Consider the following 24,695-nt stretch of genomic DNA (forward strand, 5'->3'; position numbering starts at 1 on the left):
CATTGCTTGTCTTTCTCCCAGCTGACTTTCATCCTTAAGACTTAAAACTGAGGAAATAAATTCAGTATAACCAAATTGTGATTCACTGGTCTCATCCAACTACCTGTGAATTACACTGAGATTTGGGGATCACTTGGCTCCTACTTTGGAAATTTGCAGGAGTGGGTGGTTGAGGGCCCTGTGCCCTAATGCGTAGCTAAATTTGATTAACAATACTGGACCCTATTTAACATGTTTTAAAGACAATTGTTAATTTTAAGTTTATTTGGGATTGAGAGGGAATAACACTTGCAAAATTCTCTTTATAGCAAATGCCTCAATCTGTGATTAGGCTCAAAGTATAAAATGTGCACTTTGAATTTTTAGGTAGTATCCGAACACCTCAGTGTATCTGTTGGTATTGGTTTATTGTCACTTGTACCGAGGTACAGTGAAAAGCTTGCCTTGCAAACCGATCCTGCAAGTCAATTCATTACACAGCGCAGTTACATTGAGTCAGTACAGAGTGCATTGATGTAGCACAGATAAAAACAATAGCTAAGAGTGAAGTGTCACAGCTACAGAGAAAGTGCAGTGCAATAAGGTGCGAGGTCACAACAAGGTAGATCGTGCGGTCATAGTCCATCTCATTGTATAAGGGAAATGTTCAATAGTCTTATCACAGTGGAGTAGAAGCTATCCAAGTCTGGTGGTACGTGCCTTCAGGCTCCTGTATCTTCTACCCGATGGAAGAGAAGAGAGAATTTCCCGGGTGGATAAACTTCACTGTGCTCCTCCTTTAAGCGAACTAAGCTAGTCGTGAGAAGAAAAATAAACGATCCGTTTTGGAAAAAATAGGGACATGATGGTGCTATTTGGGATTTTTTTTAATCCCACCACTATTTTTATGAGCTTTTCAATAGTAGTTAAATAGACTTCGTACTGGACTCCAATTTAAACCATTTGCTGTGGATTAGAAGTGGCAGAGGCTGGTGGGCTCAGGAAAAACTAATTAGTATCAATGTCAATAACTTTTTTCACTGTCAACTCTTTCTTCAGTTTTCTTTTAGATGTTGCTAAGGAGCCGGTTTCTCTTTTTTAGGCTGTACAGTCTGGATCAAATTCTGCTGTTACTATAAAATCATTGCTTTCAATCCGTGTCGTCTGTCTTCAATCTCCCCTCACAGACAGGTTACAATTTTGGGAATCAGCAGTACTATTCATCCCGTACGAGTATAGTTCCCAATGCTCAATGGGAAACACGTTACACAATGCTAGCTTTAGTAGTAGTGCAATTTACTAAACAACATTGGCAGTAACGGCAACTTTAAATAATCCTGATGCAGGGTTTGGGCCCAAAAGGTCGACGATTCCTTTCCTCTCACAGATGCTGCTGGACCTGCTGAGATCCTCCAGTAGATTGTTACTCCAAAAAGGATAAATAGTTGGGGATTTTTTTATTCATTGCTATAGCCAGAGTAAATAGTGTTTTTCCAATGTCTGTCAACCAGCCCTCCCTGCAGTTGGTAGCGTTGTGCTTCTAGGGTAGAAATGCTTACACAAGCATAAAAACCGCCGTTATTTTTACCCTGGTAGATCGTCAGTCCGAAATTGCAGTTTAACATCGGATCAGCGGTTAATCCGCTACGCAGTAGAAACCGCCCCTTTTGGTCGCAGCTCACCAAACTAACTTCGTTCCACGAAACAAGTAGACGCATTGATACAAAGATCGAATGCTTTAAAATTCTCTGCACCAGCCTATAAAGTGCGCTTTTAGGCCAAAGTGCTCGGGCTCAAACGGCTCGAAGAATGGCGGATCACTAACACATGTCGGAGGGTCCAGTAGAGCGCATATAACGGGACCTTTACGGTGAACGAAGTTCACTTGAACTTTCAATTTGGGGTGGGTGGAGGGGAGGTAGTGTGAAAATAAAAGGATAGGCGCAGCTGAAATAAAGTGGCTGCGTATTTATTTTGCTCTAGATCGAATGTACATCTATGTAACATCATTACCTGGGAGTGTTCCGAAGCTTCTGAAGTACTTTTTTCAAAAAAAATGCATACACACTTGTAGGAAGTGCCACATCCAAACTGCACATAGCTAGTGCTCACAAACAGTATCGTGATTTGAGAAATAAATCAGGAACTCACTTATTCCTCAAAAGTTTCCAACCTACGGTTAGTCCGGGATTACCTCGGCATTAGATTGCGACCTAAAGCGAAACCTTTGGGTCATATCCATCCACCACTCGGTCCCAATCTCCCATCATGCTGACGACAGCATTTGACTTGGTCGAGGCTGGTGGGGAGGGAAGGGAGAGAAAAACGGGAGGGAATGTGGTTCTTCTTGCGTGAGGTCCCGACCGTTGGGCGGTTCAAAACGGACCAGTTGTCTGGTTGGGGTCGCCGTATAGGGTTTTTGTTTGAACGCTGAGAAGCTGTTCTGCGACGCTGCTTCCTGTGAGTCGCAGCCTTGCAATACCAAGGAGAGCCCTGGATAGGCACGTATCGTAACCCGTCAATTCCTGCTTATTGCAGCAGCTTTAGGTTTCCACCTAGACCTACAGAAGCCGACACAGGGAGTAAAAGGAAACGACGGCTGGCCTTCATTCACTTCGAGGATGCAATGTGGTGCCCACCCACTCCCTCCAAGGCACCCAGGATCCGGCTGTGGTTTAGAAGTGGTTCAGGAACAGGCGCTGCTCCGACCCTCACTGGCAACTCAGACGCCTCCCTTAACCTTGACTCTCTTAGTTATTCCACTCAATATACATTTTAAAAAAAATTCCACTTCTGTTTCAAGGTCGATTTTAATTTTATGAATTTGGATAAAGTAATCCATTAACATTTCACTGTGATGTAAGGCTAGCGACCTGAAACATTCTGTTTCTCTCCACGCTGCTGGCTCACGTGTTAATTATCTTCTGCATTTCTTGTTTTATTTGATTGCCAGCTACAGTTTTCGCTTTTTGAAAGTTTAACCCCTTGCACCCCTTCACTGTTCTCGATCTTGCTCTAATCTGAACATTTTATTTCACATCTGGGATGTAGAAACCAATTAAAATCTGTCTACTCAGAATAAAGTCCAATCCCCTTTGGCAAAAAAAAATCAGCAGTACCGGCACCAGCGGCACTAATGCCTATATCAAGGCCCAGACCATCCAGCTGCTGCTCACGGCAACTCGTTCGGAACCCCTGGGTCCCCCCGCCGTCGTTTGTTCCCTAGGATTTGAGGTGTGGTCAATGCAGGCGTTTCCTCGCTCGCTGAGAAAGAAGGAACATTAAACATTATTTCAATGGTGACTCTGCTACAGAGCTGAAACCGTCCGCACTGACTGCTCCCATGAACCCCTATCCCAGCCTTCTCTCCAACCCAAAGGCAAAATTCCTTGTTCCCTCACAATCCTCCCACCCTTACCCAACATTCCCTAATTCTAAACTGTTCTCCCACTGAACAGCAAAGGGAGAGAATGGAAAGAGGTGGAGCAGGTTCTCAAAGAATTTTAAGTAGGGCAAGATTTCCAGACCAGAGGTTAATCGGAACATAAGGGGTTAGACAACCAGAACAGAGGATTTTTTCCCCCACCAAGAGAGTTGTGAATCTTTGGAATTATCTATTCAACAGGGCTCAACTGCTCAGTACATTTAACTAGTTTTCAAGTAATCTGCATTTTCAAATATCGCTCACAGATATTTCCTGCAACTCAAATGCACAGAACAAAATTGAACTGGACAGTAATCTGGGTTGTGCCCATCTAATGGATTGTCGGTAGTGCTTCCATGAGAAGCTCCTCAACTTCAAACTGGTGGCTCTGGAGAGGAGCAAATAGTATCCTTGATTTATCTCAATACATTTATATTAAAAGAGTCATGGGACAGAGAGTTGGTGCAGGAAATTGGTGCTGAGCTAATTGAATGGTGGAACAGGTATGAAGGGCTGAACAGCCACCTCCTGCTTCTATTTCTTGTGTCCTGCTGAAGTATGAATGGCTCAGATAGTGGAGGGCGAGATTACTCAGGGGATTCAAGCAGGTTGAGCAATAGAGAAATAATGGGTCAGTGACATTGTAGCGGCCCGGATCCACAGAACTCGAACCGCTATCGGTGGCCGCGGGAGCGCGACATAGATTAACTGCAGGGCGGGCCTTCCGGTAGGGACCTCATGTTACTTCCGCCAGAGAGGCTCGCGGGTCTTTTTGGAGCACATGCGCTTTGTTTCAGTCAGTAAAGTGTGCTCTGGTCCAGCCTCCACGTCTCTGTTTTCTTTCCTGCCACACGCCACGTACGGCTACATTTGGTGACCCCAACGCTCCCAGATGGCATCTGGAACCCGCAACATGAATCCCAATGATTCGCACAACGCAGTCTCGCTCAAGCTCCTGACTTTCTGGGCCGCTCAGCCCCACGTCTGGTTCGAGCAGGCTGAGGCCCAGTTCAGTATCAGAGGCATTACAGCCGACGCCACGTAGAACTACTACGTGGTCAGCATGCTCAACCAGGACATCGACTTCCTGCACCATCCACCTATAGAGGACAGGTACACTAAGACAGGCTTCTGTGCATGGACGGCCTGGGCGACTGCAAGCCATCCGAGTTGATGGATGACATGCTGGCGCTCATGGATGGCCATAAGCCATGCCTTTTATTCCAGCAGTTGTTACTCAAGCAACTGCCAGAGGACATTCGCCTCCTCCTCGCAGGTGAAGATTTCAGCAACCCACGCAGCCTCGTGGCCAGGGCGGACATTTAGTGGCAGAGTAAGCAGCTGGGAGCAGCTTCCATCTGCCTAACCATGACCGCGCAGCCTAAGGCCAAGACCCCACAACCGAAACCGCCGAGACCCATGGGGGACAAAGATGAGGGTTCGAACCAATGGTGCTTATACCATCAGAGGTGGGGGGGTCAAACGCGTGCCGCTGCCGTCCACAGTGTGCCTTTCCAGGAAACACCAGGGCCAGCTGTCGCTAGTGGCTTCGACAGCTGGCCATCGCGACAGCCTCCTGTTCCCCTGGGACCGACGCTCCGGGCAACATTTCCTGGTGGACACCGGGGCCGAGATCAGCGTCCTTCCCCCCCCTCAAACATGGACACCCGTACCGTGGCCCCAGGCCCTGACCTCACCGCCGCGAACAGCACCACCATCCGGATGTACAGCTCGTGTACCATACCGCTGCGTTTCAGCCCCAGCTGTTTTACCTGGACCTTCACGGTAGCAGCGGTGTGGCGGCTGTTACTAGGGGCGGATTTCCTACGGGCCAACCGTCTTCTGATTGATCTGAAAGGCCGGCATTTGGTCCATGCTGAGACTTTCCAAACCTTCCAACTCGGGAAAGCCTAGTTCCTGGCCCTCCACCTGGACTCCGTCACACTCTTGGGTGACGAGTTCGCCAGGGTGCTGACAGATTTCCCCTCCATCATCACCCCACAGTTCTCCACTGCCAGTCCCAAGCACGGCGTGCAGCACCACATTCCCATGCAAGGACCACCGCTGCACGCCTGGGCCCGTAGGCTTCCACCCGACAAGCTCCGCCTCGCCAAGGAGGAGTTCTGGAAAATGGAGGAGATGGGGATCATCTGCTGCTTGTACAGCCCTTGGGCATCGCCGCTGCACATAGTGCCCAAGTCCGCAGGAGGTTGGAGGCCCTGCAGGGACTACAAGAGACTCAACAATGCCACAATCGCTGACAGATACCTGGTGCCTCACATCCAGGATTTCACAGCCGACCATCTTTACAAAAATCGACCTGGTCCGGGGTTACCACCAGATCCCCGTGCACCCCAACGATGTGCCCAAGACAGCCCTCATCACCCCTTTTGGGCTGTTCGAATTCCTAAGGATGCCCTTCGGCCTCAAGAACGCCACTCAGACTTTCCAGAGGCTAATGGACTCGGCCTGGATTTCGTCTTCGTCTACCTAGACGACATTCTGGTGGCCAGCAAGTCATGCAAAGAGCACGTGGCACATTTGCACCAGCTCTGCCAGTGCCTGAGCGACCACGGACTGGCAATTAACCCGGCGAAGTGCCAGTTTGGGCTGACAGAAATAGACTTCTTGGGCCACAGGGTCAGCCAGCACGGAGCTGCCCCTCTGCCGGACAAGGTCCAGGCCATCCGCCAGTTCCCCAAACCCAGCACAGTCAAGGGCCTGCAAGAGTTCGTGGGGATGGTGCATTTCTACCATCGGTTCGTGCTGGCGGCGGCGCGCATCACGAGACCCTTGTTCAGTCTGATGGCCGGCAAGGCCAAGGAGGTGGAATGGGACGCAGAGTCCACAGAAGCCTTCGAGCAGACAAAAGAGGTGTTGGCAAAGGCGGCCCTCCTAGTACACCCGAGAGTCGATGTACCCACGACGCTCACAGTCGACACGGCGGTTGGCGGAGTCCTGGAACAGCTCGTTGAGGACCAGTGGTGACCGCTCGTCTTTTTCAGCCGACACCTGCCACCACCGGAGGTGAAGTACAGCACTTTCGACAGGGAGTTGCTAGCACTCTACCTAGCTATCCGGCATTTCCAGTATTTCCTCGAAGGAAGGGATTTCTCCGCATATACGGACCACAAGCCCCTCACCTTCGCCCTTGCAAAGGTATCGGACCCATGGTCAGCTCAGCAGCAGAGGCACCTCTCGTTTATCTCGGAGTTCACCACCGACATCCGCCACATCGCGGGGAAGAACGTGGTCGCCGACACGCTGTCTCGTCTCCACATCCACTCAGTGACCACCTCAGCCCCAGGGATTGACTACACGGCGCTGGTGCAGGCACAACAAGCGGACACCAACATCCTGTCCTGTTGCACCGCCGCTTCGAGACTCCAGTTGGAGGACGTCCCCGTCGGCCCAATAGCAGTTCGGCTCCTATGCGACATGTCGACTGGCAGACCTCGGCCCGTGGTACCAGCAGCATGGAGGCAGCAGGGGTTCGACACGCTACACGCCTGGCCCACCCAGGCATCCATCAAATTGGTATCAGACAAATTCGTTTGGCACGGTCTGTGTACACTGCCTGACCGCCAAGGTCCAGCGGCATGTGAAGGCTCCCCTCCAGCAGTTCCAACTGACGCTTGGCAGGTTTCAGCACATCCACGTGGATATCACTGGCCCCCTGCCTGTCTCCCAGGGCGCCAGGTATATCTTCACCATGGTCAACAGGTTCACCAGATGGCGGGAGGCCGTGCCGCTAGCAGACACGTCCAGAGTCCCGCGCCAGGATGCTCATCCCAAACTGAATCACCAGGTTCTGACTTCCAGCAGACATCACCTCCAACAGAGGGGCCCAGTTCACTCAGGGTTGTGGACAACACTGGCACAGCTCCTGGGCACCCAGCTACACCACACTACGGCGTACCACCCACAGGCCAACGGCTTAGTCGAGCGGTTTCACAGGCACCTCAAGTCAGCCCTGATGGTGTGCCTCAGAGGGCCCAACTGGACAGATGAGCTTCCCTGGGTTCTACTGGGCATCCACATGGCCCCCAAGGAGGACCTGGGCACCTCCTCAGCAGAGTTGGTTTATGGCACCCCCAACAGTCCGGGGCGAGTTCGTGCCGGAGGCCCAAGGTCCAGCAGGGACGCTGGCGGGAGTGCTCACAAAGCTACGGGACAAGGTGGGGAGCCTGGCATCGGTTCTGACCTCCAGACATGGCACTAACACCGTCCTTTGTCCCTAGAGATCTCCAGGACTGTGAGTACGTTTTCATTCGCAGGGGCATGCACAAGTCACCTCTGCAGAGGCCATACGAAGGACCCTTCAAGGTGATCCGGCACAACGGATCTACTTGTGTCATGGAGGTGGGGGGGCCGCGAGGAGACCTTCACAGTGGACTGCCTCAAACTGGCGCATTTGGACATCGGGCAGCCCATGAAGGTGCCCTCACCGCGCCAGCAGGCAGGGCAGGCCACCCAAGAGGGGGACACAGACTGGGGGTCCCACACCCCCGATGGGCAATTCAGGTTGGGGGGGGGGGGGGGGGGGGGGGAGTGTAGCGCCCGGACCCACAGAAACAGAACTTGAACTGCCATTGGCAGCTGTGGGCGCATGCACAGGAATGCAATGTAGATTAACCGCGGGTTGGGCCTTTCGGCAGGGACCTCATCACTTCTGCCGGAGAGGCTCGTGGGTCTTTTTGGAGCGCGCGTGCTTTGTTTCAGTCAGTAAAGTGTGCTCCGGTCCAGCCTCCATGTCTCTGCGTTTTCTTTTCTGCCACGCGCCGTGTACGGCTACAACATGTACGTTATCTCCCAGCTATGCTCTCTCCCCTCAGGCAACAGGAAACAGCAAGGCCCAACAGCTTGACCCAGATCACACTATCAGCATCAGGGAGGCAGCCTAGACCTCAGCTCAACAGGTACCATGTCTATTGGGCCTGTGGAAATGATCCCAGACTGGAATAAGAAAGGAGTGACTTGTCAAGGGCTGAGACAATACTGACCAGACAGGAATGTGGATATGTTGTGGTGTTTCAGTATATCCTTCAGTCTCTGCACTTCTGCTGAGAGTTTATTCCGCTCCTAAAAATGGGACCAAACAAAAAAAAAATAATCAAGAAACAGTGAATGGAACGAGCTGCATTAAATTGATCTCACAATCAGATTGAGTTGTTTAGAGGAGGTAACTAAGAAAATTGATGAGGGCAAGGTAGTAGACGTGGACTTTAACAAGGTTTTTGACAAACTCCTGTATGGGTAGGCTTGTCCAGAAGGTTGAAGCACAAGAGATCCAAGATGTGTTGGCAAACAGGATCCAAAATTGGCTTGGTGATAGGAGGCAGAGGGTAGTAGTGAATGGGCATTTCTGACTGGAAGTTTGTAACAAGTGGTGTACTGCAAGGATTGGTGCTGGGATCTTGTTTGTCATATGGTTTCATTAGTAAGTTTGCTGATGACACAAAAATTGTTGGAGTCATAGATAGCGAAGAACTTTGTCTACGGATATAGGGGAACACAGATCAGCTGGAAAGTTGGGTGGAGCAATGGCAGACGGAACTTAATTCAGACAAGTGTTGATATACAGAGAGGGCGGCACAGTAGCATAACAGTTAGTGCGATGCTATTACAGCGCCAGCAATCAGGGTTCAATTTCCGTCACGGTCTGTAAGGAGTTTGTACGTTCTCCCGTGTCTGTGTGGGTTTCCTCTGGGTGCTCCAGTTTCCTCCCACATTCAGAAGATGTACGGGTAGGTTAATTTGGATTTAAAAAAAAAATGGGCAGCGCGGACTTGTTGGGCCAGAAGGGCCTGTTACCATGCTGTAAATAAAACTTTAAAAATTTAAATTTAAAGTTCTTAGGGTGCAAGTTCATAGTTCCCTGAAAATGGTGAGCACTGGTGGATAGGATAGTGAAGGGGGCATTAGGCATGCTTGCCTTCATAGGCTGAGGCATTGAATATTACAGCTGGGACATCATGTTGCAGCTGTACAAAACGTTGGTTAGGCTACACTTGGAGTACTGTGTGCAGTTCTGGTTGCCACACTACAGGAAGGATATGGTAGCATTAGGAAGTGCAGAAGAGATTCAGCAGGGTAGGAGAGTCTAAAACTAGAAGACACAGGTTTAAGATGAAAGGGGAGAAATTTAAAGGAGATCTGTAGGCAAGAAGGTGGTGGTTATATGGAACGAGCTGCCTGAGGTGGTGAAGGCAGATACAATTACAACATTTAAGGCAGCATTTGGACAGATACTTGAGTAGAAGGATGTGGGCCTAATGCAGGCATATGGAATTAGTGTAGAAAGACAATGTCAGCAGGAATGAATTGGGCCAAAGGACCCATTTCTGTACTGTACAGCTCCATGACTATATGAACCAAAACCAGAAATGCTGGAAGAACTCAGCCAGTCAAGCAGAATCTGTGGAAAGAGAAATCAGTTAATGTTTCAGGTCAATGACCCTTCATCAGAACTGAGAAAGCAAGATAGTCTCAGTACTGGAGCTGGGGGGGGGGGGGGGGGGGGGGGGTGGTGTGCAGTGGTTTGAAGGTCAATGAGTGAAACAAAGGGAATGTCAGTAATAGGATGAAATAACAACCAGCCAATGGACAGTCCTTTGTCCTTTTCCTACTGACAGGCTAGTGAGCAATATTCAGCATATAAAAGAGAGGCAAGCTCTGGCAGAATAGCCATCTGAAGCTGCCAGTTTGAGAGGGCTGTTTTGAGGTCAAAATGCTGTGCAGAAACTTTGATAAGGGAGGCTTTGATGAGCAGCAACAAGGAACAGTAATCAGGGCAAGGTCTTTCCTTTTTTTCCTCTCTTTTAACCTCGTACTAACTTCAGAGGTAGAAATGGCAGTTGGAGTGGTAGGCTCCCCGTGAGATGTGGGAGATCAGGGAGAAGTCCAGTGTCCCCGAGTGGGCACAGGACATTCTGAAGGGGAGGATGAGCAACCAGAGGTCATAGTCCATATTGGTACTAACAGGCAGGAAGAGAGACAAGGTCCTGCAAAGTGAATATAGGGATTTAGAAGATAAAGAAGCAGGACCTCCAGCATCGTAATCTCAGGATACTCCCTGTACCACCAGTCTGGAAGGGGGGTGGGACCCAAAATAGTAATGTTTCAGATGAGAAAGTTGAAACAAAGAGGTTAAAGCAAGTCCAGTAGGCAGGCCAGGCAGGAGGACAGGGAAGGAGGGAGGTTTGAAGGGCTCAACTGCATTTACCTTAATTCAAGAAGCCTCACAGGTAAGGCAGAGAAACTTGTAGGATGGATTGGCACATGGGATTGATCACACCAATACAGAAATATGGTTGAGGGATAGGCAGGATTGCCAACTCATAGACACAAGAGACTGCAGATATTGGAATCTAGAGCAACACACAAAAAGCTGAAGAGTCTCGACCTGAAAAGATGATTGTCCATTTCCCTCCATAGATGCTGCCTGACCCACTGAGTTCATCCAGCTTTTTGTGGACTGGCAGCTCAATGTTCTGGGGGTGACAGAGATGCTAGTAAGAGAGGAAGGAGATTTACACTATTGAGTAGGGAGAACATCACAGCAGTACTCAGAGAGGATATCCCGGGGGGAGACGACATCCAGTGAGGCCATGTGGGCAGAACTTGAAATAAAAAAAGGGTGATTACTTTGATGGGATTTACTACAGGTCTCCCAATAGTCATCAGGAATTAGAGGAGCCTGCATGTAGAAAAATTGCAGATAGTTACAAGAATAATAGAGCTGTAATTGTAAGTGATTTTAACTTCCCCAATATTGACTGGAACAGCCTTAGTACTAACAGATTAGATGGGACAAAATTTGTTAAAGTGTCCAGGAATTATAAAGCAATATGTAGATGGCCCTACTAGAGAAGGGGTGACACTCAATCTCCTCTTAGAAAATGAGGCTGGACAAGTAGTTGGTGTGTCAGTGGGGGAACACTGCCCATAATTCTATTAGTTCTCATAAAGTCATGAAAAAAGATAGGACTAGTTCACAAGTCCTAAATTGGGGCAAGGCTAATTTTGATGGCATTAGACAGGAACTTGCAAAGGTTGATTGGGAGAGGATGTTTGCAGGTAAAAGGGACATCTGGCTAGTGGGAGCCTTTTAAAAATGAGATAGCAAGGTCATTATATTCCTGTTAGAATGAAGGGCACAGCTGGCAAGATTAGGGAATCCTAGTTGACAAGGGATATTGAGGCCCTGGTCAGGATAAAGGAAGTATTTGTCAGGTATAGTTGGCTGGGATCAAGTCCCTTGAGCAGTACAAGGGATGTAGGAGTATAGTTAAGAAGGAAATTAGGAGGGCAACAAGAGGCCACGAGATATCCCCAGCACCCAAGGTAGAATCATCCTAAAAGATTCTATTAGTATACAAGGAGTAGATCCCCTTATGGATCAGTGTGACAATTATGTGTGAAGCCTTGGGAAACGGGCAAGGTCTTAAATCAATACCTCAGCTGCATTTACGTTGAGAAGGTTATAGAAGTTAGTGAGTTCAGGGGAGGGAACAGTGATATTCTGAAGCATATCAATATCTTTGTTAGCCACGGGCAAGGAACCAGAAGACTGGAGGATGGCTAATGTTGTGCCTTTATTCAAGAAGGGCAGCAGGGATAAGCCAGGGAACTACAGACTGGTGAGCCTTACCCTCAGTGGTGGGAAAGTTACTGGAAGGGATTCTGAAACACATGTTTTATTTGCTTTTGGAGAGGCAAAGACTGATTAAGGATAGCCAGCATGTCTCACGAATGAGTTTTTTTTTGAAGAGGTGGACAAGAGATGTTAGCTACGCATACTTTAGCAAGGTCTTTGACAAGTCTCACATGGTAGACTGGTCTGGAAGTTTCTAACACATGGAATCGACGGTGAACTAGACAATTGGATACAAAATTGGCCTGATGGTAGGAGGCAGATGGTGGTACTGGAGCACAGATTTTCCAGACAGGAGGCCTGTGACTAGTGGTGTGCTGCAGGGATTGGTGCTGGGTTCTCTTGTCATTTACAGTACATAAATGATTTGGATGAGAATGTAGGTGGCATGATTAGCACATTTACAGATGACACCAAAATTGGTGGTATAGTAGCCAGTGAAGAAGGTTGTCTAAGGTTACAATAAGATATAGGCCAACTGGGCAGGGAATGACAGATGGAACTTAACTCAGACAAGTGCAAAGTGATGCATTTTGGGAAGTCAAACCAGGGCAGGATATACAGTGAATGACAGGGCCCTGGAGATTGAACACAAACAGAAAGACCTTGGGGTAGAAGTGCAAGTGAATCACTGTTTGACCTGGAATGATTGTTTGGGTGCCTGGATGCTGGGAAGGGAAGAGGTGAATGGACAGGTGTTGCATCTCCTCTGGTTGCAATGGGAAGATGCTGTGGGCAGGGGGTAGTGGGTGGGAACGGAAGAGTGACCAGAGAAATGCAGTAAGGGGAGGAGAGGAGAAGATGCAACTGGGGATAGGATCATGTTGGAGCTGGTGGAAATTATAAAGGATAATGAATTGAATACAAAGATTGGTGGGGTGGAAAGTAAATACCAGGAAAATTACCTTTCTTCTGTCCCAGGGAGAGGTGATGAGAACAGATGTGCAGGAAATAGAGGGAAAGTGGTCGAGAACTTCATCCACTACAGCAAATTAGAAGCCACGTTTTAGGAAGGAGGATAGGACAGAGGGATCAAAGCAGTAGGCCTCATGATTGGAACAAATGGGACAACAATGAAGGGATGTCCACTCACTGGCTACATTATTTCATCCTAATACTGACATTCCCTTTGTTCCACCCATTGCCCTTCCACACCTTCTTTCACTTAGACTAACTTGCTTTCTCATTTCTGATGAAGGGTCATTGACTGGAAACATGAGATGGTTTCTTTTTCTGGTTGCTTGACTAGCCAAATTCTTCTGGCATTTCAGATTCAGATTCCAGCATCTGCTGCTTCATTCTGTATTAAATTGAACTGTGGATCCTGACTGACCAAGACACACTTTAAAAAATACAGCATTTTAACGAATGAACAACTTGACAAAGGCTGTGGACCTGGTACATTTGTTTTTCCTTTCAAAGATGTTAATGACCCTGCTATTTCCAGGATTTTCTACTTTTATGCAGAACCTAGTGTTGTTTTTGAAAAAAAATTACCAACTGCTGGTGTAAAAAAAAAATGAAAGGAATAGTTCCCAGAGGACTCCAGTAGTAAGTGATACAGCCATGAAATCTGGACTGAAAAAATAAAACACTCTGCTCATACTTCACTCTGCCCAACACCCAAGAGGCAAACCATGGGGAGCAAAATTTCAAACAATTTCCGAAGAGAATTAACCAATCAGAAGTTGCCATAAATAAACGCTCCTCCAAGTCAACTCTCCTCTTATCACCTTGCCTCGTACTCCCACTCCAAAGCACACATTTCCCAAGTACCCTACCTCAGTGCATCTGTCTAGGGTCTCCTCTTGCAAGTGGTTTTGCTCTTCAGTTTCTGTTTTCACTTGACCAGTTTTCAAGTGACCAGTTTTCAAGTAACCTGCATCTTCAAATATTGCTCGCAGCAATTTCCTGTAACCCTGAAATACACAAAACACAAATGAACCTGGACAGTGACCTGCCTTCTGCCCCAAATGATCAAATGTCAATAGTGCATCACGAGAGGCTTCTCAGCTTCTAGCTGGTGGCTGCTGGAGAGGAGCAATGGGATTAGGGACAGCTACAGTATCCCTTCATTTAATTGACAGAGCCTGACTGTGAAGCTTTTCCAGGTGAAATTATTTTTTTTTTTTACAAAACTTAGTACCTCAAGTAAACAGCACCTTTGAGGGCAGCAGAGTGGTACAGTGAGTAGAGTCACTGCCCCTCAGCACCAGAGACCTGGGTTCAATCCTGACCCCAGGTGCTGCATGGAGTTTGCATTTCTCCCTGTGGGTTTCCTCTGGGTGGTCCAGCTTGTCCCAGCATCCAAAAACATGGGTTGATGGGTTACTGTAAATTGCCTCTAGTGTGTAGGAGAATGGTGGAATCTGGGGGAAGTTGATGTGAATGTGGGGAGAATAAAAAATTTAAAGTAGGATTAATGTAAACACATCAATAGTTGGTGTGGACTTGGTGGACCGAAGGGACGATTTCCTTGCTGTACATCTCTATGAAGCTATGACAATTCAGGCATAGAGATACCAGTTGATTTTCTTGCCTTTTCCTCCATTAAGACTGGTGCAAGCCAGTACACCTCAGAACTTTTATTATGCTTTCAACAGGTCTTTTACCTTCATGGATTCCCTTTCACCACAGTGAAAGGATCAGCACCTTGCCGGTTCCATTTCTCACACCATTGGTCTTATCCCTTTCTCCACCTCCACTTCCCAGAACAAATACTTCTCCTTGTCCAGAATAACTATCCAACAGTCTTCACATTCAAAGGAGTACTCCCTTTGGAATGTCCTGGTTCGCTATCTCCATTTTCAAATTACATTTCCATGCAATAATAGGAGGTACGTCTGTCCTTTTAACTTCTTTCTCACCAATATCCTCAGTCTTTCTATGTGAAGCACTGATTTACTTCTGTTTTCAATATGGTGTATTCATTCAGGACACCAGAAGCAGATCAAGAGACAACTTTATGGAACACCTTTGTAAAGCCAGTTACCCATCTTTTTAATTCTGTCTCATTCTCACTGTCCTCAGCTCTCCCATTCAAATTTCAATTCAAGTTCAAAAAACAGCACACATTCCAGCAAAGCACACCAAAACATCTGGACTTGACAAGTTCAATTTCAAATAATCAGTTTTTATTCCAGATTTCCAGCATTCAATCCAATATTCTCTGGTAGTTGCTAATTATTCTGAATATACAGCTCCTCCTGACTGGCCCTTGTTCCTTAATTGTCCTATTGCTATCTTTTCAGGATTAGAATCAGGTTTATTATCACATCTTATATATTGTGAAATTTGTTGCTTTGCAGCAGTAGTACAATGCAAAGACATGAAATTACTATAAATTACAAAATAAATAAATAGTGCAAAAAAAAAATTAAGTAGTGTTCATGGACTGTTCGGAAATCTGATGGTGGAGGGGAAGAAGCGGTTCCTAAATCATTGAGTTTGGGTCTTCAGGTTCCTGTACCTCCTCCCCAATGGTAGCAATGAGAAGAGGGCACGTCCTGGATGGTGAGGGGGGGTCCTTAGTGATGGATGCTGCCCTCAATGCACCACCTCTTGAAGATGTCCTTGATGGTGTGGAGGGTTGTGTCAGTGATGGAGCTAGGCGAGTCTACAACCCTCTGCAGCCTCTTGCAATACTATGCATTGGAGCCTCCATACCAGGCTGTGATGTGACCAGTTAGAATGCTCTCCATCGTACATCTATAGAGATTTGCAAGAGTCTTTGGTGACATACTAAATCTCCTCAAACTCCTAACGAAGTAAAGTTGCCAGTGTTCCTTCTTCATGATTGCATCAATGTGCTGGGCCCAGGATAGATCCTGAGATGTTGACACCCAAGAACTTGAAGCTGCTCATCCTTTCCACCGCTGACCCCTCAATGAGGACTGGTGTATGTTCTCCCAACTTTCCCTTCCTGAAGTCCACAATAAAATCCTTGGTCTTGCTGTGTTGAATGTGAGGTTGTTCTTGCAACACCACTCAACTAGCCAATCTATCTCACTATCTTTTCTTACTTCCTATCAACATTCCTTTTGTCACTTAATCTCTCCTGCCTTTCACATACCTTTTGTACCCTGCCTCTCGTCCCCTTTCTCAGCATCTTAAAATCTTCAACTTCTCCCAATGCTGATCAGAGCTCATGGTCCTGAAACATCAACTCTGACCTGCCGAGTATTTCCAGCATTTTGTCTGTATTTTGGATTCCAATCATATGCAGCATTTTGCTTTGCTATTAGCATGAACTGTAGGAGCAGCCATAGTACATGAGATCCTGGTCACTGAAACAAGATCTTAGATTTCCAGCATTCATGCCACCATTCTCTCAATAATTCTGATAATTATTCTGTACTTAATTCCTCCAGAGAGGTCCTTTGGCCCTTAGTTATCCTTGAATCAGATATTGTAGTATTGCCCTTTTTATCTGATTGTTAGTTTGCACCTATTCCGACCTAGGCCCAACTAAACACACAACATACTTGCTGAGTAATGAGGCCATCGTGAAGTGACTGTTCCGCTTGGTCCCACCTCCTCTGCAGCTCCTCCTTCAGATTAGGGTAAACTACAGAAATAAATAAATCTTAGATTTTGTATGGCTTTCTTTCCCCTATTCCACCACCCCCCAAATACACAATTTTGCACCCATTAACCCACCCACACCTTTCCCCACTCAAGAGCACCCTTCAAATAACCTCTCTCTCATCATAACCACCTCCCTTAAACATAATACATTCTTTCCATCTTCAGACCTCGTGCTCAGAACCTCCCTCACACCTCCCCCATCCACATATCCCAGCCCTTCACCCTTCTGACAATATTTACAAATATAGTACCACCACATAAACCACATTCAGAATCTGGCTGGATCAAAGCACGTTGTAATTCCCAGGTGTGGGATGGCATCATTCAGTTGCACTGCAGCTCCTATTTCAACAGGGGAGTGACAACATCACTTTGCCTGAACACCCATCCTCGGCCCTCCCACAGACCAAGAAATGGCTTCCTTACTCACCCAGTAAGGATTGGGGATGGCAGACCAATGGTGTCTCGAAGGTCAGCCAGTAGATGCAAGTGTGGGGCTCGGAAACGTGTGCCAGTTTGTGGCTGGTTCCACATGTTAAAAGGACCTGTAAAGGAGAGATAAGAGTCAGTTGGTGGAGGAACAGAGTTGGAGAGTGGCAGAGCTATTAACCTCACTTTGCCTGAGGAACCCAGGATCTGATGTGAGCGCTCTGAAAGACTGTAACCACCTTGACAGCAGAACAAAACCCCTCTCTTAGTGGCTCAGTGAATTGCCACTTAATTTTGTGCAATATGCTGTTAGCTTATTTTACACTGGGTAGCAGCAGCAACAACACAGATTTTGGAATTATTGGTTTCCAGCTCCAGATTGCCTCAGCTTGCAAGTAAATGGTCCTTGAGGTGGTGTCAGTTCAGATTCAACATTCAGCACAGGAATAGGGAACACCTACCTTGGTCTGTCTGTTCCTGCTGGCACAAGAATCTCCCTCCTTCATCCACATTCCCACAAAGGTATTGTTTTCAATCTCCCATTCCTGCCATATTCTATAGAACAAAACAGTCAAATTTCAATCCTTTTTTTCTTCATCCTGAGTCCCTCCATGTTTACGCCCTAGCCTAAATGTAATTGCATGACGATTTATTCCATCTCTATCCTCAACAACACTCACCACGTGCCAATGGGGATAACCTAACAGGTCACATTCTGACATCAGTTCACTTAGGGATCTCTTTCCTAGTGTTCTTTTAAGCACATCTAACTCTCTTATTCACAGTATTGTGCTAGTTCCTTTCTGACAACATAATACAATTTCTTGAAGCCCATTTAAGTTTCTTGCTCAACAGTGGCCGTAACCCATTCCACACATAAAATTCTGATATCTGGCATTCAATTGTTTGGAAATCCCATAGTTTGAAATCTGTCCCACTTATTAGTACATTAAGTCCTCATTATTTGCAATCCACATAATTGCAAAGTCAGCAGTATATCACTGGCAGTGTATTGTTTGGGGTCAGGAATACGGGCAAGTTTGCAGCCAGAGCTGGGGTCCAGTCATGGCCAGGATCCAGAATGCTTTTATGTTTCAGTTTGCTTGATATGTTGAAACTCACTGGGTTCCGTTTCCCACACTCACTTACCAGGGCTCAGTTTTGTGTTTCCTTTAACACATCAGGTTCACCAGAAAATTTATTTAACATGTTGCAGTGTATTATAAGTGTGTTGGTGCAATGTAATGTCTAACAGTTCAGAAAATCTATCTGTCCAACACCAAAGTCCTGAGGGTGCTGGATTACTGGAGTTTTACTCTACTTTCTACTTGGGATTTCCTATGTTGCCTTGCATTTGAATTATGGCCTGGGCTCTACTCAGTGGAAAGGTTTTGGGTTCTTCACGGAGCTTCACAAGTTTAAACATTCTATTATGTTCACACAGAAATTTCAAAGTGAGAGAAATGTCGAGTCTTCAGTATTTCCAATCTTAAAAAGGCAAGGAAAAGAGAGTCCTAGATTTGGTAACTTTGTGAAGGGTGGATCACATCTAGGGGTAACTTTCTGTTTGAACAAAACTAATTGGAATAAAGCTGGATTCTTATCAGCAAATGTTATGAAATATATCAGATACATTCAACTCATTCTTCAGGACCAACCCAGCCCCCAACCAATTTATATATCTCTCTCCTCTCTGCACCATCATAAAAGACATACCCCAGGATCCCACTGTATGCATTCCAGCGAAATGACTGCTCATGTTGTGTAATGTTGTGGAAAGGACAGAACTCATACTTGTACCTGCAGGGAAAAAAAAGTCAGCATGAAATTCACAGATGAAGCAGTCCACTGAGACCAATGTGTCGTCTCTTTTGCAGAGCTGTTCAATTAGTCTTAATCCCCCACTCTTTTCCCACAGTGCTGCTACATTTTTCCCTTTCAATTACTGAATTCCTCAGAGAAGGCACCAGTGAGAGCAGCCTTGGTAATGTAGAAGTTTTCCAAAGCTCTTTATTAAAGTATCATACATGACTACTGGATTGGGTATGAGCATGTAAAACGTAGACTGGGGGAACAAAAAAAAGATATATATTACTGCAAAAAAAAGTCAACTAGTGGCAAGCAACAGTCAGTGTGGAAGGCAGATAGCGAGGTCCCAAGAGAATTAGTCCTGGGATTACTGTGAATGACAATTTGTATTAGTGATTTAGAAATTGTGTTTTTATTTGAAATTCGCAGGTTAATGTGGTCAGTAGGGGAGAACACATTATAAATATTAATAAATTTGGGAAATTAATTTTAATATGAGCAAGGCAGTGGATTTTGGCAAGAAAAAGGTGGTCACAGAATGCCAGGATTGGGGGGGGGGGGGGGGGGCGGGGGGAGTGCAGTTGTGTAGAGAAACAAAAGGATGTGGGAGTAGAACACGTTAAGAGTTATGACATAGATTAAGGTAGTCATAACAAAATTCAAAAGTAGAGAAATTATGCCAAGCTTCTATCAAATTCTGATCAGAGCATATTTGAAGCATCATTTACAGTAAAAACCCTGATAATCCAACTATTTTGAAATTCTGGTGGTTCGGCCTCTGGCTCAATGGTTAATAATTCCCACATTCCCACTCACCTGCTGGGGTCTGGGCTCTTGCACCCCCTTGAAAATCACATACTTATGTTTCCCATGCTCCCTGGAAACTTTCAGAACCTTGTTTCCCCATGTGCTCTTTAAGCTGACTGGGTTCACTGGAAAGTTTATTGTTCTACTGCGTAACATCCAAAAAAATTTTGAATTAAAAGCAACATCCAATAGTCCTGAAAATCTGCTAGTCTACCACCACCAATGCAGAGTTTACTATACAAGGCTCATCACACAGGGCCAAATCATATTCCATTTGTTCCACCACCCAGACTCACCTCATGCCTGTACCACACTAGAACAGCAGACGATAGGAGTAGTCGTCCTCAAGCCTGCCCTGCCATTCAATATAATCATGGCTGATCAATGCAGGCCTCAACTCCTCTTCTGTACCAGTTTTCCATAACCCTCAATTCCTTGATCTTTCAAATACTTATCCATCTCTACTTTAAATACATTTAATGATCTGGCACCACCCTCAGGGCCAGAGAATTACTACCTCAGAAGAAATTTCTCTGCATCTCAGTTTTAAATGACTAGCCCCTTATTTTGTAACCATGTCTTCTCATTTGTGACTCTCCAACTAGTAGAAGCATCTTAACATCTAAGCTGTCAAGCCCCATTAGGAGCTTATATGCTTGAGTAAGATCACCTTCATTCTTCCAAACTCCAAGAAATGCAGACCTAAACTATCTAGCCTCTCAAACAAAAACAGAAAATGCTGCAAACACTCAGCAGGTCAGGCCAAATCTGCAGGAAGAGGAACAGAATCAATGTTTCAAGTTGGAGACTATTCATCAGAACTGCTTCAGCTTTCCACCCCCCCCCCCCCCCCCCCCCCCCCCCCCCACCACTGTTTCTGGTTTAGATTTCCAGCATTTGCAGTTTTGTTTTAATCTTCGCTACCTAGCCTCTCTTGATAGTACAACCCTCTCATCCAAGGAATTAGCCTAGTGAACCTCCTTTGGACCACCTCCAATGCTACTACATTTTTTTTATTTTAGGTATTGACCAGACAGGGATGCTTGGGTCCAGTTGCTCGAGGCCTCTCAATCCAAAGTTGGCTATTGACCATACAGAGATGGTGCATCACTTAGGCTGTCCGGAACACCCTTATTTTACAACAGGTAAAGCTGGGGCAGAGGCTCACCTCCAATCAGAGCTGAAAAGGTTTCTGTTTAAAGTATTTTTAAAATGCCTAGAGTCAAGAACCATTAAGATTGCTTTATTAAAGCAGAATTTTAAAGTGCATTAAAACATTAATAATTAGAAACATTAGAAGAAAAAAAATTGAACTTGTCTTTTTCATTCTAATTTCTGGATCAGGAATATGTTTACTTGAATGGGGATTACAATCACATATCAAGTCTAGATGTGTTAGAATCGCCAACATGATCAGGCTTGGCCAATGAACTCCTTGTGGAGATAAGCGAAATAGATCTTTCAGAGAAGGTGGTAGAGGCAGGTACAATTACATCTAAAGTACATTTAGACAGGATAGGAAAGATCTAGAGGGCCATGGGCCAAATGCAAGCAAATGGGACTAGCTCAGGTAGGCAACTTGATTAGCATAAACAAGTTGGGACAAAAGGCCTGTTTCTATGCTGTATAACTCTTATAACTATGACTTAATTCATCCCAGACTTAGTGGCTGTGGATGTCCAATCTATACTTACCTATAAGTAGCTAAATGCCCCCAGTTCCCTTCAGAACTGCCAACCACAGCCAGTTTGATTTAGACCATTATGCGAGGCACATGATAATTATAAGGCATTATAATAGGTACTGAAGTGGATGCAAAATAAAATATTTACAAAGTCAAAACCACAACTACTGGGTTGTACCCAAAAGGAAATGCTGAATGTATACAATTTCCCTTTGAAACTGTAGATTTCATCATCACTGTATATCTTTATACAAAATGCTAGTAAAACATACCACCCATCTAACTGGGAGATTATAGTTACTTGCAGTCAATAAAATTTCTACTCACGATGACTCGATCATACTGAAGCATTTCCCGGCAAGTCTGTGCAGATGAGGGGGGCCTGAAAGAAAAAGAACACTTGGCACTGTACATTAGATATATTGGTGACTGGGCAGAGTCAATTGATCAATAAATTAGAGCTGGTGAGAGGCAGCAGGGGAAAGAGGAGTGGTAAAAAGGTGACATGGGAGCAGAAACAGTGCCTAGGGGATTTAATCTGGGACAAGGGTGTGCAGAGAACACAGGTAGTAGATGAAGGTAGTGAACAAGTGGTGGTAGGAAACTGGGGCTGGGTAGGATTCAGGCAAGAGTGAAGGAGGAAAATCCTATTATCCATTACCTGAAATGGCAGCAGGATTGATTTTTGGTTGAAGCCGGTTTACTTGGGACAGGAAAGGATTATTCAGCCTGAAATACAAATAACTGCATTTTATTGAAGTTTTGAGGCACAGTGGTGTTGGTGCCAAAGCTGGGGGTGGGGAATGGTGCTGATAAATCAAAAATTTCTAATTTTCTTCCTCATCTGTCAGGTAGTTCCAGAGAAGGCCCAGGTTCCAGACTGTTCCTGATTGTGTCTTGAGGTACTTTGTTTGGGTGAAACTCACACCTGGTTCTCCAAGGTTACATAGTCACATTCTCCTAAAGGGCTACAGATCATTCTCTCTCTCGGCCACACAATACAAAGATCTCAGGTTTACCCATTAACCAATTTTGATTGTGGCTGATTCATGACCTGGTTCCATCTATTGTATTTTTTTGTATGCTTAGTTAACAAAAAGCTGTCATACCTAAAATTATCAGTTATATTGATGTTAGAGTTTGGAAAAGACAATTCCCTTTGCATATAGAGAGACACTGATCCAATTTGAAGACTGCCCCTAGTTCTAGATTCCCAAACTAATGGAAATTGTTTATCTGCCCTTTTGGTTCCCCTTAATATCCAAGGAACATCAATTAAAGCCACCTTTTAACCACTAGGAATATGTCTAAAGGGTGTACCTACAATTTAACATGGAGTTCATGTATCATACTGATAAATCAACACTGTTTCATAGTTCATGGTGGGGGGGGGGGGGGGGGTGGGAGGAGACAAGGTTTGCTCATAGGATTTCAGGTGTTGTTAAACCAGGGCTTTGTGTAGCTGCAGCACTATATAGCCTCTTGCACTCTAGTTAGATAGGGAAGCAGTCCATTTGCACTTTTTGACTAGTTTCTGTACTGTCAAGGATAATTTAATGACTTGGTAAACAAATCACTAATTCTCTTTGAACCTACGTAGCACAAACCATGAAGCATTTTGATTAACGGTTTAGCTGATTATCTATTCCATTAATTGTCACCAACACTGATTAGATTCACTCCCAAACAGATTCTTCTGGAATTCCATTTCTCACAATCTGCCAATGTAACTTGCTACTGATTATCCCTACTTTCTGCTACCACTCACTCTTCACATCAACATAAAATTTGCCTTCATTTGCACACTTATTGGAAAAGGTTCAAGGGCAAGGAGGTCATTCTGCAACTTTAAAGACTTTGACAGGTCCAAATGTACACTGTACATTTTTAGTTTCCATACCCAAGGAAAGATGTACTTGCCTTGAAGCAGGTGCAATAGAGCTTGACTAATTGATTCCTGAGGTGAGGAGTAAAATAGGATTTAATACTGGAATTTAAAATGAGAGAGGAATAAAATTCTAAGGGAGTTTAATGGGGTAGACCCCAAGATACTGTTTCATCAAGGTCAAACAGTACCAAATTAATTACCACAGTCTCACAATAAAGCATGTCATCCAGCAGCCAGAGTATAGTTAGATTATATGCAATATATACCTCTACTTTATTTTCCTTGCTAGGGATTTTTCCATTCTTGCTCCACTACACAGTACTGGTCACCATTTTATACAGTGCCTTTCACATTGTTTTCTGGAAATCCAAAACCACTTTAGAGAGCAAGAATAACTTTTAAGTGTAATTCTGTTCTTATGTAGGACATATCACAATTTGTATTTATCATGCTCCTACAAACAGCAATTGGTTCACAAGCACATAATCACCTTAAGTGTCATAAGGGCAATACACATTTCCAGGACCCTGGCAAGAATACTTCAAATAATGTCATGGAATTTTTATATCACCCGAGGGGCCAAACACTCTTTTAGCTTACAGTTCCCCAGAAAAGGTTTCCTTTACATTGGAGTGTCAGTCAAGCTTTTGCGACTGGGATATTTGGAGTAGGATTTGATCCACAACCCTTTGACTCGAGAAGTAACAGAACTGGTAGCCACAAATTACACTGGGAGGAAAAGTAGCGAGATGAATAAAGTGCTCTCGTGTTCTGCGCCGCTGCCTGACCCGGTCCATCATTCTGACCCTCCATGGAGTGCTGCCGTTGCATCTATTTACCCGTAGGTGTTGGGCTCTTCTACAATTTTCATCTTAGCAGCCGAGATGCTGAGAACTGTAGAAGGGAAGAAAATAAAATGCTGAAAGAATTGAGAGCAGCTGTTGACCTGGCGGCATTACATCCAGGATAATAACATGTCAGAGCGGTGGGGCGGATCAGGGGTGGGGAGTCCGAAACTAATACATCAGTCCCGATCTCACGGCGGTGGAGCGGTCAGGGTCCCCTCTCAGGACCAAACCTGCCGGCTATGGACTGGCCACAACTTGTGGACGGGCCGGACGAACGTCAGCTGCGATACCCCCCTTAGTCGGGGGACCAGTAACTACGTGCACCCAACACCCCGGTCTCTACTAGTGAGGAGGTCGCCAGGCCGCGGACTCACCGTGTAACCAGAGGAGGCTGAAGCCACCCATCACCATAACGACGGCCGAGCCAAGCCGGCTTCCGGGGACCAAGCCGGATGCACCCCCACAGCGCGGGCTTCTGGGTAAACTGAACACCTCCACGGCCAATTTCGACGAACCGCCGAACGACAAACAAAAGTAAAAGGTGCCGGCGAGGGTATTTTATCAGAACAGCCCACGGCGAGGAT

General features: G+C 45.8%; 1 protein-coding gene across 1 annotated transcript; it reads right to left on the reverse strand.

Moving 5' to 3' along the window:
• Nucleotides 1-409: 409 nt before the first annotated feature.
• Nucleotides 410-24,668, reverse strand: gnptg (N-acetylglucosamine-1-phosphate transferase subunit gamma). Its single transcript, XM_052021988.1, has 11 exons — nt 24,486-24,668; nt 24,103-24,157; nt 22,037-22,104; nt 21,703-21,757; nt 18,792-18,875; nt 17,537-17,630; nt 17,077-17,191; nt 16,544-16,626; nt 13,841-13,978; nt 8,407-8,485; nt 410-3,243 (listed from the first exon to the last, which is right to left on the reverse strand). The coding sequence occupies exons 1-11, from the start codon at nt 24,520-24,522 to the stop codon at nt 3,152-3,154; spliced, it is 900 nt and encodes a 299-aa protein (XP_051877948.1). The 5' UTR covers nt 24,523-24,668; the 3' UTR covers nt 410-3,151.
• Between the last annotated feature and the right edge of the window lie 27 nt (nt 24,669-24,695).

The sequence above is a fragment of the Pristis pectinata genome, chromosome 8 (genome assembly GCF_009764475.1).
Source record: "Pristis pectinata isolate sPriPec2 chromosome 8, sPriPec2.1.pri, whole genome shotgun sequence".
NCBI classification, from domain to species: Eukaryota; Metazoa; Chordata; class Chondrichthyes; order Rhinopristiformes; family Pristidae; genus Pristis; species Pristis pectinata.

Excerpts from the sequence above, each read along its gene's own strand:
- gnptg (XM_052021988.1), bottom strand. The coding sequence starts at position 24,522 with ATGGTGATGGGTGGCTTCAGCCTCCTCTGGTTACACG. Across the intron at positions 24,158-24,485 it reads CAGCCTCCTCTGGTTACACG|TTCTCAGCATCTCGGCTGCT; the intron begins GTGAGTCCGCGG and ends TCCCTTCTACAG. Across the intron at positions 8,486-13,840 it reads CCCTAGACAGATGCACTGAG|GAGCGGAATAAACTCTCAGC; the intron begins GTAGGGTACTTG and ends TCCCATTTTTAG.